General features: G+C 45.8%; 1 protein-coding gene across 1 annotated transcript in view; it reads right to left on the bottom strand.

The window, feature by feature from the left end:
• Nucleotides 1-13,390, bottom strand: part of LOC143172012 (lens epithelium-derived growth factor-like) — a 57,634-nt gene that overhangs the window by 1,840 nt on the left and 42,404 nt on the right. The window contains exons 10-11 of the mRNA XM_076361224.1: nt 4,240-4,295; nt 582-652 (exon numbers count right to left, since the gene is read on the bottom strand). Of these exons, the coding sequence (XP_076217339.1) occupies nt 582-652; nt 4,240-4,295 (127 nt within the window). The remainder of the gene's footprint in view (nt 1-581; nt 653-4,239; nt 4,296-13,390) is intronic.

Here is a 13,390-nt window from a genome sequence, read left to right as displayed (position 1 = left end):
CTTTTATTTCAAGTATTTTTACATTTGAAGTGAATTTACTATCTGGAGTTTAGCTGACAGAAAAATATTTAAGCTGAACCATTTTTCTGGGGTGAAATTTTTAAAATTTAATATGAATTACTTTGAAGTCAGAAAATTTTTATAGACTTAAGAGTTGGCTGTACTAGAAACAAATGTTTTATTCTTTAGCTTGACATCACAAACTCATAGACTGAGTTGAAACTGCTCACTACTTCTCATGCTGCTAAATGCAGAAGCCACTGCAGTGTTTGTTGTGAAAGACTTCTTTGCTTAAACTAGTAGTTTCTCATTACACAAATAGCCTTCATGAAGTAAAAATGCTAAGTCAGAGGCCAAATCCCTTTCAACACTTTTCACATGATGGCACTCTGAGAAGACCAGGTGAGTAATCAAGAAAGAAGTTCCCCAAACCAGGTCTTGCAAATTAAAGAATTCCTGCATAAATTCTTGCATAAAGAATTCAAGATATATTGTTTAATAAACCATACTTCAAACCTGGCATTCAAAAAATATTTCCTACCTGAATTGTACACATACATCAATGAACAAAGTATACTTACTAGATTATCAATTTTGAGCGAGTTTTTAATTTCTGCATGTATCCTTTGAAGCCTAGAATCCATTGATGTTTCTAAAGATCAGAAATAGCAGGCATGAATATTAAATAATCTCGAGATGTTTTTGTAGACACATTTCTACAAACCTGAACTTGAGATACAGAAGGCAAAAAACTATGAGTAGGCAACTCATATTAAGTTTTCCTAAGGTGCATTAAGGTAGCAAATAATGTAGCTTTTTTTTTTTTTAATGGACACACAACAACAACAACATGGAGTTACAACTGAACATTTTTCTGCTGTAATATCCAACTGTCGCCTTCTAGAAGTTAACCCAGGCTAAAAGAAAGTTTCAATAAATAGTAAGAGCTGGGAAACTGTAGAAGCTTTATGATGAGAGGATACCTGAATATTGATGCTTTGGATTTCAGAGACTTGGACGCAGTCATAGTCCAAATCCATCCAACTAAAGTAGTTCACAATGCATGTGCCCTGACAAGCGGTAAAGACAAACGAATAAGTTGATCTCTAACTCAGGTGCTAAAGGTCTGTATTGGGTTTACGTGGCAAGGTTTTGGTAGCGGGGGGCTGAGGGGGTAATCTCTGTGAGAAGAGACCAGGGGCTGCGCTTGTGCTGGACAGAGCCAATTCCAGCCGGCTCTGCAATGGACCTACTGCTGGCCAAAGATGAGCCAATCAGCGAAGCTGGTGGTGCCTCTGTGAAAACGTATTTAAGAAAGGGTAAAAAACACTGCGCAGCAGAGTGTGAGAGAGAGGAGTGAGGGGAAAAAAAACCAAAGAAAAAAAAACAACTGTGAGAAACAATCCTGCAAACACCAAGATCAGTGAAGAAGGAGGGTGTGGCAGGTTGACCATGGCTAGCTACCAGGTGCCCAACAAGCCGCTCTGCCACTCCCCCTCCTCAACAGGACAAGGGAAGAAAATAAGATAAAAAAAAGCTCATGGGTAGAGATAAGGACAGGGAGATCACTCAGCAATTACTGTCAAGGGCAAAACAGATTCGACTTGGGGAAATTAATTTAATTTATTGCCAATCAAATCAGAGTAGGGTAATGAGAAATAAAACCAAATCTTAAAACATCTTCCCCCCATCCCTCCCTTCTTCCCGGGCTCAACTTCACTCTCGATTTCTCTACCTCCTTCCCCAAAGTGGCGCAGGGGGATGGGGAATGGGGGTTGCAGTCAGTTCATCACACGTTGCCTCTGCCGCTCCTTCCTCCTCACGCTCTTCCCCTGCTCCAGTGTGGGGTCCCTCCCACAGGAAACAGTTCTTCATGAACTGCTCCAGCATGGGTCCTTTCCACGGGGTGCAGTCCTTCAGGAACGGACTGCTCCAGCATGGGTCCCCCATGGGGTCACAAGTCCTGCCAGAAAACCTTCTCCAGCATGGGCTCCTCTCTCTACGGGGTCACAGGTCCTGCCAGGAGCCTGCTCCAGCACAGGCTTCCCACGGGGTCACAGCCTCCTTCAGGGCACATCCACCTGCTCCAGCAGCATGGGGTCCTCCATGGGCTGCAGGGGGACAACCTGCTTCACCATGGTCTTCACCACGGGCTGCAGGGGAATCTCTGCCCTGGCGCCTGGAGTACCTCCTCCCCCTCCTTCTTCACTGACCTTGGTGTCTGCAGAGTTGTTTCTCTCACATTTTTCTCATTCCTCTCTCTCACAGCTGCTGTGCAGCGTTTTTTTACCCTTTCTTAAATATGTTTTTACAAAGGTGTCACCAACATTGCTGATCGGCTCAGCTTTGGCCAGTGGCGGGTCTGTCTTGGAGCCAGCTGGAACTGGCTCTGTCTGACATGGGGGCAGCTCCTGATCTTTTCTCACGTAATCCACCCCTGTAGATCCCCCCACCCCCCGCTACCAAAACCTTGCCACATAAACCCAGTACAGAGGGGGAGGAGGTGCTTCAGGTGCCAGAGCAGAGATTCCCCTGCAGCCCGTGGAGAGGACCATGCCAGAGCAAGTATCCACCCTGCAGCCTGTGGAGAGCCCACGCTGGAGCAGGCTCCTGACAGAAACTGCAGCCCATGGGAAGGACTCACGCTGGAGCAGGGAAAAGTGTGAGGAGGAAGGAGCAGCATGAGACATTATATTTTTGCAAATTCTCTTATTCTAGTCAGTAGGCAAGTAAATACAATGTAAGAGAACTGCCTAAATATAGTTAACTAGCATTAGAACTTCTACCTATGAAATTTCAGAACTCTATGGCTAAGTGTGACAGGTGTATAAAGTTCCCAAATTAAACCATTCTGGTCAAACATCCATAAGAATGCTTGAATTTGTACATGTACATTTCTTCAAGTAAAGTGGCGCAGGGGGATGGGGAATGGGGGTTGCAGTCAGTTCATCACACGTTGCCTCTGCCGCTCCTTCCTGCACCCCGTGGAAAGGACCCATGCTGGAGCAGTTCATGAAGAACTGTTTCCCGTGGGAGGGACCCCACGCTGGAGCAGGGAAAAGTGTGAGGAGGAAGGAGCAGCAGAGATGAACTGTTATCAGCTGACCACAACTCTTCTTTCCCCGTCCCTGCTGTGCTGCTAGGGGCAGGGAGGGGATAGAAGAGTTGGGAATGAAGGAGTGAAATTGAGCCTGGGAAGAAGGGGGGGTGGGGGGAAGGTGTTTTAGTTTTTGTCTTTGTTTTTCACCATCCTACTCTATTTTTAATTTGCAATAACTTTAATTTTCCCCAACTCAAGTCTGTTTTTCCCCCTGATGGTGATTGGTAAGAGATCTCCCTGTCTTTATCTCGACCCATGAGCTTTTCCATCTTTTCTCCCCCGTCCTGTTGAGGAGGAAGAGTGAGAGAGCAGCTGGTTGGGGGTCTGGCAGCCAGCCAAGGTCAACCCATCACAACATTTATTTGGATTTTCTTTGGTATACAAGTGGTATACATACTAAGTAATATTGCAGGCAAACTGCTTATTTTGTTTGTCCCATCTGTCTTGGACACATTTATATAAAAAAATATCTCCTCCTGCCAACACTGGAATTGGTTCCAGTTTAAACCACTGGATTTCTACTATATAACAAAAGATAGGTGGAACCTGAAGGCAGTGGTTTGAACTGCCCTTAAGACATATCTAAGAAGGGTAGGGACACTAAGAAGGGAATGACTTCTTATTGTAAAGGTTGGTTTGGAAGTCTGGTCTGGTGGACAAGAGCTCAGTAACTATCCCAAATCTAAGCCCCTTCCCTGGAAAAGGATACCATCTGACTATTTGCAAGGGGTCCCCTCTGATTATTCTGCTATGATGGAACAGACAATTAGTTGTGAAGATAAAGAACTAAAGTGATTCAGTTCAAAGAAACAGAACCTTTGGTTTCATATGCTGGTGAATGGAGAACACGTAAAAGGTTTAAAAACTAGGATGACAATAAGATGAGAATACTGAAGACCAGTTCTAACACACTGCTGAAGGAAAGAATGTAGAAGGCCTAAAACAAGAATACACTGCTTCAAAGATCTGAAGGAAGTAATCACAGATCAGACATCTTTGAATGAGATCCCAAAATCCCCTTAGCAGTAAATCTAGACATGTACTTCCTTTAAAAAATTTAAGATAGTAAAAAATATTGTGTGTTTATATATTCTGTGTATGTATATATATTAAGAATATTTAATATTCTTTAAACTAACCTCTCTTCTTCTCCATCCTCTTAACTTCTGATTTCTTACCTTCTTCTTTATTTTGCCTATCAAAACATGAAAGCATTTTTACAATGCTGTTTTCTAAAGTCTTGAGTCTTTTTTTATTATTATTTTTAAATAAGATGTTTTGAGATATTCAAACTGTGTCTAAAAATACAGAAGTCAAACTCTGGTTTCTTCAAAGACCAAAATAAATTAAATAAATTTATTTATTAAGATACTGCAGATAAGGAATCCTCCAGATTAGCAGACTGTTTCCCCTAGAAGCAGCAAATGAAAGCATTATTAAAATGTAAAAATTAAAATAAAACTGCAGTGTATGAAGCAGATTGATGGAGAGAGAATATTGTAAGAGGACCCAAATTTAAAACTGACATTCAAGTTTACCTCAGGGAATTATGGGAAAAAGATTGATTATATGACAAATAGAATAATTCCCACAGCAACTCTACTAAAAGAAGTACAGAAATAAGTAAGCTATAAGTATACCACAATCTTGAAAGAAAACTCCTAATATATTTTTATGCAGAAAAAAGACCCAAACAAACCCTATTTATCAAGTCTTCAGTCTTGTTTATCATAGACTTTAAAAGCCTTATTTTAATTGGTGTATTCCACCATTCTGTGAGTTTTTTCAAATGGCATAAAAATAAGCATCCATTAAATAAAAATCCTGCATGTATATCAGTTTCCATTCTCTTGTCACATTTTATTCAGATACTGAATCAGACTTCCAAAAGATTAAGATTATTATATAATTCTGCAGAATTTTGTAAAAGAGGGAGAAAAATTCTAAGATCAACCTTTAGCTGAACTCTTTTCTTGAAGTGCTAGTTGGTTTTCTTTAAGTATTCCTATAGTCAGTGCTCACAGATTGTTTTTGTCCAGCAGTATTCGTTGGGGGAAGCTATACTGTCAGCAGCGTTCTCCTTGGTTTTAGAAGCATGAAAGAGTCCAAGAGACTTGTGGTGTCCAGCATTCCTTTTGGCTGCCTGGAAGCTAAAACTTTGCATATAAATCTGTGGGACATGTTGACTATTAATTGCAGTAGGGTAAACTTATGTTTTATCTCTTCTTTTAGATGAACAGGAATTTGATTTTGCTCCAGAGGTAGTCTTGGAATTATTGGTTCCTGATTGGACAGCTTTAAAAAATGTCATGTGGGAGTTTTCAGCTAAGTAATGATAACTACAAATGTTTGTTTTGCCTGGATGAGTGGCATACTAAAGGAGTACGTTTTATAAATAAGAGATCAGTGCAGGTTCCGAACCCAAGTTATGCAACACAGCACTGTGCTTAAATCAATGAGTCGTTCAAAATGCAATATGACATTAATGCAGTGTGGCATCTGAGTTAATTGAAATTGTAAATGAAGCCGTTGGACAGTGGAATGTATGTGGCCAATCACTTGAAAACAAATGGCCACTTTTAATAACTGTCTCTCCAAGGTACATTTTTCATGACCTGTTCCACTTCCTTGTTTCTACAGAACCTGACAACACTTGGATTTTTGTAGTGGCGAGAGACAAACTGAGTCAGATTGCCCTTTTAATTTCCTGTTAAAAGCATAAGGCTATTTGGGTGCAGACATGACACACCAGTGATCATTACTGGTCAAAAGAAACTGAAGACGAACACTTCACATACTTGCACAAGATGTCTTGACCAGGTTGTCTCAAACAAGCAACTATAGGCAAATTATTTCATATATTTCTTTAAATATTCCAGCACAATATTGTGCTTTTGTCCTTTAAAACTTGCAAGTATATCTTCCAAGAATTGAGCCAGTGGTAGTGTTACGTTCTGCCAATATACATTTCCCTCTATTCAAGAGAGAGTGAGTGAGAGAGTGTGTGTGTGTGTGTGTGTGTGTATTTGCATTGGCTTGAACTCTAAGCTCCATTAGCATTGTTTGACTCATCTAAATGAAGAAATCAAACCTGTTTACATAAACCCTTGTATGGCTACTTAAGAGCAATTTATTTGGATTAGCCATTATCAAACAATGTGTGCATAACACAAACCTATCTTGCTTAAACCAATGTTAGTTTACAGTTTTTGCAGTAAAAGTCCACTTGTAAGCTTACCACTCTGACTAAACTGGTACACCTTTCATGCTGAGAAATGCATATTTCATGCGGGCCAAACCCGCGAAAAGCAAAAGCGCAGGGAGCGAGAGGGTGCCCCAGCCCCCCCATTCCCCGAGCCGGAGGAGGGAGTTCCTGAGGAGCGGCAGCTCTGACTCAGCATGGGCGGGGACAAGAGGGGCGGCGGCCAAACCCCCTCACTTACAAGAGCAGCTCCCAGGGAGCGCGGCGAACAGGGCGGGCAAACAGGACGTGGTGCGTCAGAAGGGCGTGGCGCGGCAGTTTGCGCGGCAGTTCACGAGGGAGGGCGTGCGTGCAGGGAAGGCGAGCGGGCAGGGCACAGCCACCCTCCTGGCTCTAGAGGCCAACTCAATTGGTAATCGTCGGCTTCCGAGAAGAGGACCAGCTATGGTTTCCACTCGGCCGAAAGCCGTCGCCAGAAGGAATGTGGCGACCCAGACGGAGCTCACACGCAAGCATACAGCTGTCCAGGTCTCTGGCTGCAGGGAGTGCCTGAGCCTGTCAGCTGTACCGGAGGGCAGCAGAGACAACACCTGTGTGTGGTGTGACCAGGTGGATGATCTGCTTGGCCTGGTGGCAGAGCTGAAGGAGGAGGTGGAAAGGTTGAGGAGTATCCGGGAGTGTGAGAGGGAGATAGATTGGTGGAGCCGCACCCTACCGTCCCTGAGGCAGAGGCAGCAGATGGAGGCTCCGCAAGAAGCAGAGGATCCCCTGCCCTCTTGCCACCAGGTAGAAAGAGGGGACCTAAGCGACGGGGGGGAATGGAAACGGGTCCCTGCTCGGTGTGCCAGGCGAACCCCCACCCGGCCTCCCTCACCTTCCCGGTTGCCTTTACACAACAGATATGGGGCCCTGGAACTTGAGGGCGAGGCAAACGAGGATGTAGACGAAGGTCCATCCAGGGGGTCGCCTAGGGTGAGGCAGTCAGCCCCACGCATTATGACTGCCGCTGCTAAGAAAAAAAGGAGGGTAATTGTCATAGGCGATTCCCTTCTGAGGGGAACAGAGGGCCCGATATGCCGACCGGACCCGTCCCACAGGGAAGTCTGCTGCCTCCCTGGGGCCCGGGTCAGAGACATCACTAGGAAGCTCCCTGGTCTGGTACGGTCTTCCGATTACTACCCGCTGCTGGTTATACAGGCTGGCAGTGATGAGGTTGCAGAGAGAAGTCCTGCAGTGATCAAAAGGGACTTCAGGGCACTGGGGAGACTGGTTGAAGGATCGGGAGCACAGGTAGTGTTTTCCTCTATCCCTACAGTGGCAGGGAAGGATACTGAAAGGAGCAGGAAAACACACCTGATCAACACGTGGCTCAGGGGCTGGTGCCATCGGAGGAATTTTGGCTTTTTTGATCATGGGGAGGTTTACACGGCACCGGGCCTGCTGGTGACAGACGGAGTTCAGCTGTCTCACAGGGGGAAAAGGATCATAGCTCATGAATTGGCAGGGCTCATTGAAAGGGCTTTAAACTAGGTTCGAAGGGGGAAGGGGATAAAACCAGGCTCACTAGAGATGAGCCTAGGGGTGGCGTGCCGATGCCGGGGGCGAAATCGATAGCCCAGCTCAAGTGCATCTACACCAATGCACGCAGCATGGGCGGCAAACAGGAGGAGCTGGAAGCCATTGTGCAGCGGGAGAGATATGACTTAGTCGCCATCACAGAAACATGGTGGGGTGACTCTCACGATTGGAGTGCTGCAATGGATGGCTATAGACTCTTCAGAAGGGACAGGCGAGGAAGGAGAGGCGGTGGGGTGGCCCTGTATGTTAGGGAGTGTTTCGATTATATAGACCTTAACGATTGTGATGATGGTACAGTTGAGTGTTTATGGGTAAGGATGAGGGGGAAGGCCACCGAGGCAGATATCCTGCTGGGAGTCTGTTATAGACCACCCAACCAGGATGAAGGGGCGGATGAAGCGTTCTACAAGCGGCTGGCAGAAGTCTCTCAATCGCTAGCCCTTGTTCTCGTGGGGGACTTCAACTTCCCGGACGTCTGCTGGAAATACAACACGGCAGAGAGGAAGCAGTCTAGGAGGTTCCTGGAGTGTGTGGAAGACAACTTCCTGACACAGCTGGTAAGTGAGCCTACCAGGGGAGGTGCCTCGCTCGACCTGCTGTTTACAAACAGAGAAGGACTGGTGGGAGATGTGGTGGTCGGAGGCCGTCTTGGGCTTAGCGACCATGAAATGGTAGAATTCTCCATTCTTGGTGAAGTAAGGAGGGGGGGCAGCAAAACCGCAACCATGGACTTCCGGAGGGCGGACTTTGGCCTGTTCAGGACGTTGGTTGAGAGAGTCCCCTGGGAGACGGTCCTGAAGGGCAAAGGGGTCCAGGAAGGCTGGACGATCTTCAAGAAGGAAGTCGTAAAGGCGCAGGAGCAGGCTGTCCCCGTACGCCGTAAGAAGAACGGGCGGGGAAGACGACCGGCCTGGCTGAACGGGGAGCTCTTGCTGGGACTCAGGAAAAAAAGGAGAGTTTACCGCTTGTGGAAGAAGGGGCAGGCGACTCAAGAAGAGTACAGGGATCTCGTTAGGTCGTGCAGAGAGGAAATGAGAAAGGCAAAAGCCCAGCTAGAACGCAATCTGGCCGCTGTCGTTAGAGACAACAAAAAAAGCTTTTACAAATATATTAATGACAAGAAGAGAGCCAAGGAGAATCTCCATCCCTTATTGGATGCCGGGGGGAACATTGCCACCGAGGATGAGGAAAAGGCTGAGGTACTCAATGCCTTCTTTGCCTCAGTCTTTAACAGGCAGACCAGTTATCCTCAGGGTACTCGGCCCCCCGAGCTGGAAGACAGGGACGGCGAGCAGGATGAACCCCCCGTAATCCAAGAGGAAGCAGTCAATGACCTGCTACGCCACCTGGACGCTCACAAGTCTATGGGGCCGGATGGGATCCACCCGAGAGCGCTGAGGGAGCTGGCGGAGGAGCTCGCCAAGCCACTCTCCATCATTTATCAGCAGTCCTGGTTAACGGGGGAGGTCCCGGACGACTGGAGGCTTGCCAATGTGACGCCCATCCACAAGAAGGGCCGGAAGGAGTATCCGGGGAACTACAGGCCTGTCAGCCTGACCTCGGTGCCGGGGAAGATTATGGAGCGGTTCATCTTGAGGGCGCTCACAAGGCATGAGCGGGACAACCAGGGGATCTGGCCTAGCCAGCACGGATTCGTGAGAGGCAGGTCCTGCTTGACCAACCTGATCTCCTTCTATGACCAGGTGACCCGCCTAGTGGACGAGGGAAAGGCTGTGGATGTGGTCTACCTGGACTTCAGTAAGGCCTTTGACACCGTCTCCCACAGCATTCTCCTAGAGAAGCTGGCGGCTCACGGCTTAGACAGGTGTACTCTGCGCTGGGTCAAAAACTGGCTGGACGGCCGGGCCCAGAGAGTTGTGGTGAATGGAGTTCAATCCAGTTGGCGGCCGGTCACGAGCGGTGTTCCCCAGGGCTCAGTACTGGGGCCAGTCTTGTTTAATATCTTTATCGATGATCTGGACGAGGGGATTGAGTGCACCCTCAGTAAGTTTGGAGACGACACCAAGTTGGGCGGGAGTGTTGATCTGCTCGAGGGTAGGAAGGCTCTGCAGAGGGACCTGGACAGGCTGGATCGATGGGCCCAGACCAATTGTATGAGGTTCAACAAGGCCAAGTGCCAGGTCCTGCACTTCGGCCACAACAACCCCATGCAGCGCTACAGGCTTGGGGAAGAGTGGCTGGAAAGCTGCCTGTCGGAAAAGGACCTGGGGGTGCTGGTTGACAGCCGGCTGAACATGAGCCGGCAGTGTGCCCAGGCGGCCAAGAAGGCCAATGGCATCCTGGCCTGTATCAGAAATAGTGTGGCCAGCAGGAGTAGGGAAGTGATCGTGCCCCTGTACTCGGCCCTGGTGAGGCCGCACCTCAAATACTGTGTTCAGTTTTGGGCCCCTCACGACAAGAAGGACATTGAGGTGCTGGAGCGTGTCCAGAGAAGGGCAACGAGGCTGGTGAGGGGTCTGGAGAACAAGTCTTATGAGGAGCGGCTGAGGGAACTGGGGTTGTTTAGCCTGGAGAAAAGGAGGCTGAGGGGAGACCTCATCGCCCTCTACAACTACCTGAAAGGCGGTTGTAGCGAGGTGGGTGTTGGTCTCTTCTCCCAAGTAACTAGCGATAGGACGAGAGGAAATGGCCTCAAGTTGTGCCAGGGGAGGTTTAGATTGGATGTGAGGAAAAATTTCTTTACTGAAAGAGTGGTTAAACATTGGAACAGGCTGCCCAGGGAAGTGGTGGAGTCCTGGAGGTATTTAAAAGACGAGTAGATGAGGCACTTAGGGACATGGCTTAGTGGGTGGTGGTGTTGGGTCGACGGTTGGACTCGATGATCTTAGAGGTCTTTTCCAACCTCAATGATTCTATGATTCTATGATTCTATATGCTGCACACGTTAAAACTCGAACAATCTGCAAACTATATTTGTCATGTGAAACTTGCTTACAATTTCATATGCAGTGTTAAATTGTTTAAAGAAGAGACCATTAAGCAGAGTAAACACGAGCAAAACATGAATTTACAAAACACTCGTAAGCACTGAGTATTGCGTCTGAGCAAATGGTTTGTAAATGTCTCTTCAGTTCTGTATTTTAAATATTGCTGTAACTTTACTCCATTTGTTAACTAGAGGTAAGATGCTTTCATATCTTTTTGAATATGTACTTGAACAATCTGATCCCATAGCTAATCTTGCTTTGAGCCAGAGGTTGAAGTTAGATGACCTCCTGAGGTCCCTTTCAACCTGAATTATTCTATGATTCTGTGCATTCTAGAAAATAATGTATTCCAAGTGATTGTGCTTAAGAACTACTTTCAATTGTGTTGATAGGCATATATGCTGTTTCCTTAAGTTATCTTTTTAAAATTTGGGACGTGTTGAATTATTCATTGGTACTAAGAAAAGCTGTAGTTGGTAATGCATGTTAAATCAGCAAAAGTCAAGGTCTTTTCTGCAACATTGTTCAACAAGCTGCTTTGTTTCTTTTTACCAACTGAGAGGATGAATAGCTGAGGATGTTGGCACAAATTTGGCAGTAGACCGAGGAGCAACACAGTTGTACCTGCACAGACTCACATTCTTTAAGCAAGGCTGTGTCTTATGTACAAAGCACTGAATTGAGTTTGCCTAACAAATATTAATGAGGTAGCTACCTAGACCAGAAAAATGGAAAATAATTATTTTAAAAAATGAAACAAAAAATTCAATTTATATCCATTATGCTGACAGAGGAAGTTGCAAGAAAGCAAAAAGAAAAATAAACCTTTTCACATTTTATCAATATTAGGTTTTGTGCTTCATAATTAGGCATCAGGTATAATCTAAACTATGCACAGTCACTAAGATAAGCTACTGCTCCTTACTTTTACTGAAGTGGAGCTCTGTATAGTTCCCTAGATGCATAAAATATGAAATCTATTTAAAAGTAAAGAAGACTCGGCTCTCGTGAGACCCCACCTGGAGTACTGTGTTCAGCTCTAGGGCCCCCAGCATAAGAAAGACATGGACCTGCTCAAGCGGGTCCAGAGGAGGGCCACGAAGATGATCGGGGGCTGGAGCACCTCCCGTATGAGGACAGGCTGAGAGAGTTGGGGTTGTTTAGCCTAGAGAAGAGAAGGCTCCGGGGAGACCTTATAGCGGCCTTCCAGTACTTAAAGGGGGCCTACAGGAAAGATGGGGAGGGACTCTTTATCAGGGAGTGTAGTGATAGGACGAGGGGTAACGGTTTTAAACTGAAAGAGGGTGGATTTAGATTAGTTATTAGGAAGAAATTCTTTACTGTGAGGGTGGTGAGACACTGGAACAGGTTGCCCAGAGAAGTTGTGGATGCCCCCTCCCTGGAGGTGTTCAAGGCCAGCTTGGATGGGGCTTTGAGCAACCTGGTCTAGTGAAAGGTATCCCTGCCCATGGCAGGGGGGTTGGAACTAGATGACCTTTAAGGTCCCTTCCAACCCAAACCATTCTATGATTCTATGATAACCAAAACAACACATGACAATTTATTGCAGAAATCAAAAAGCATGTCAGATTTACATAATAATATATTAAGAATTGCAGAAACAATAAAAACTATTTAGTGTCTTTGGGACATTGGAAAAGTTTAGGTTTGCCCCAAGGAAGAAGTGTGTTTAGGTTTCTAGAGAAAGAATAACTGACAAGGAAGAGACGAAATCACTTGGGGGGGGGGGGAGTAAATAAATCTAGATTCTTGTTAAAGGATAGAGAAAGGTTATAATTTTATTGTTATAGATGAAGAGGACCGTTTCCTTCTCCTAATTCCCAGAATTTTTACCTTGTTCTCCCCCTTCTTCCTCCTTCCCAAGAACTGTGTAGATGGGAACATCTCGATCTCATGGTGGTGGCTTCTTCACCCACTTGTGGAATAGGTCTTGAGAATGGGTCAGATCGATTTCTTCCTGCTATCCCAACCCCCTAAGTTTCTGGCAGGATCTTCTCTCCATGCTAATGCTTGGTTCATTTGTGATAATTTATCTTCTGACTGCAAACTGCTTGATGTTACTCAACTGGCTTTGCAGAGCCAGAGTAGCATAAATCATGACTTCTTCCTTGTTCTGTCTGATAGTATAGCCTCCAGCTGCCAGACAGAGAAGGAAGCATTTTCCAGGGAACCCTATGTATTCCACAACCTGAGCAACTTAATTCATGGCTATAGAATTTTGATATAAATCTCAATCTCATGTATTCAAGACTTACTTAAAATGTAATACGTGGCCCTGCTGGAACAAGAGAGTTAGCTCTCTCTTCAGGTATTCTCAGGATACTTCTAAACAGAACCCACCAACTCTGTCCTACTGTTAGGAAACCTAAGTCACTGAAAGACTGACATCGCTTAATTTCTGGATTCAACTTTTCCCATCCTCCCACAATACTACATATTGATTTACAAGAGCTTTTTTATTCTCCGTTTAAAAAGTTAAATAATGCTTGGGGGAAAAAAAGGCAGAGGGAGGACACAGAACACAGTGCAAACCAATTGGGA

The sequence above is a fragment of the Aptenodytes patagonicus genome, chromosome W, assembly GCF_965638725.1.
Source record: "Aptenodytes patagonicus chromosome W, bAptPat1.pri.cur, whole genome shotgun sequence".
NCBI classification, from domain to species: domain Eukaryota; kingdom Metazoa; phylum Chordata; class Aves; order Sphenisciformes; family Spheniscidae; genus Aptenodytes; species Aptenodytes patagonicus.
The sequence above is the reverse complement of the archived record's forward strand: the minus strand, read 5'-3'. Positions and strand labels throughout refer to the sequence as shown.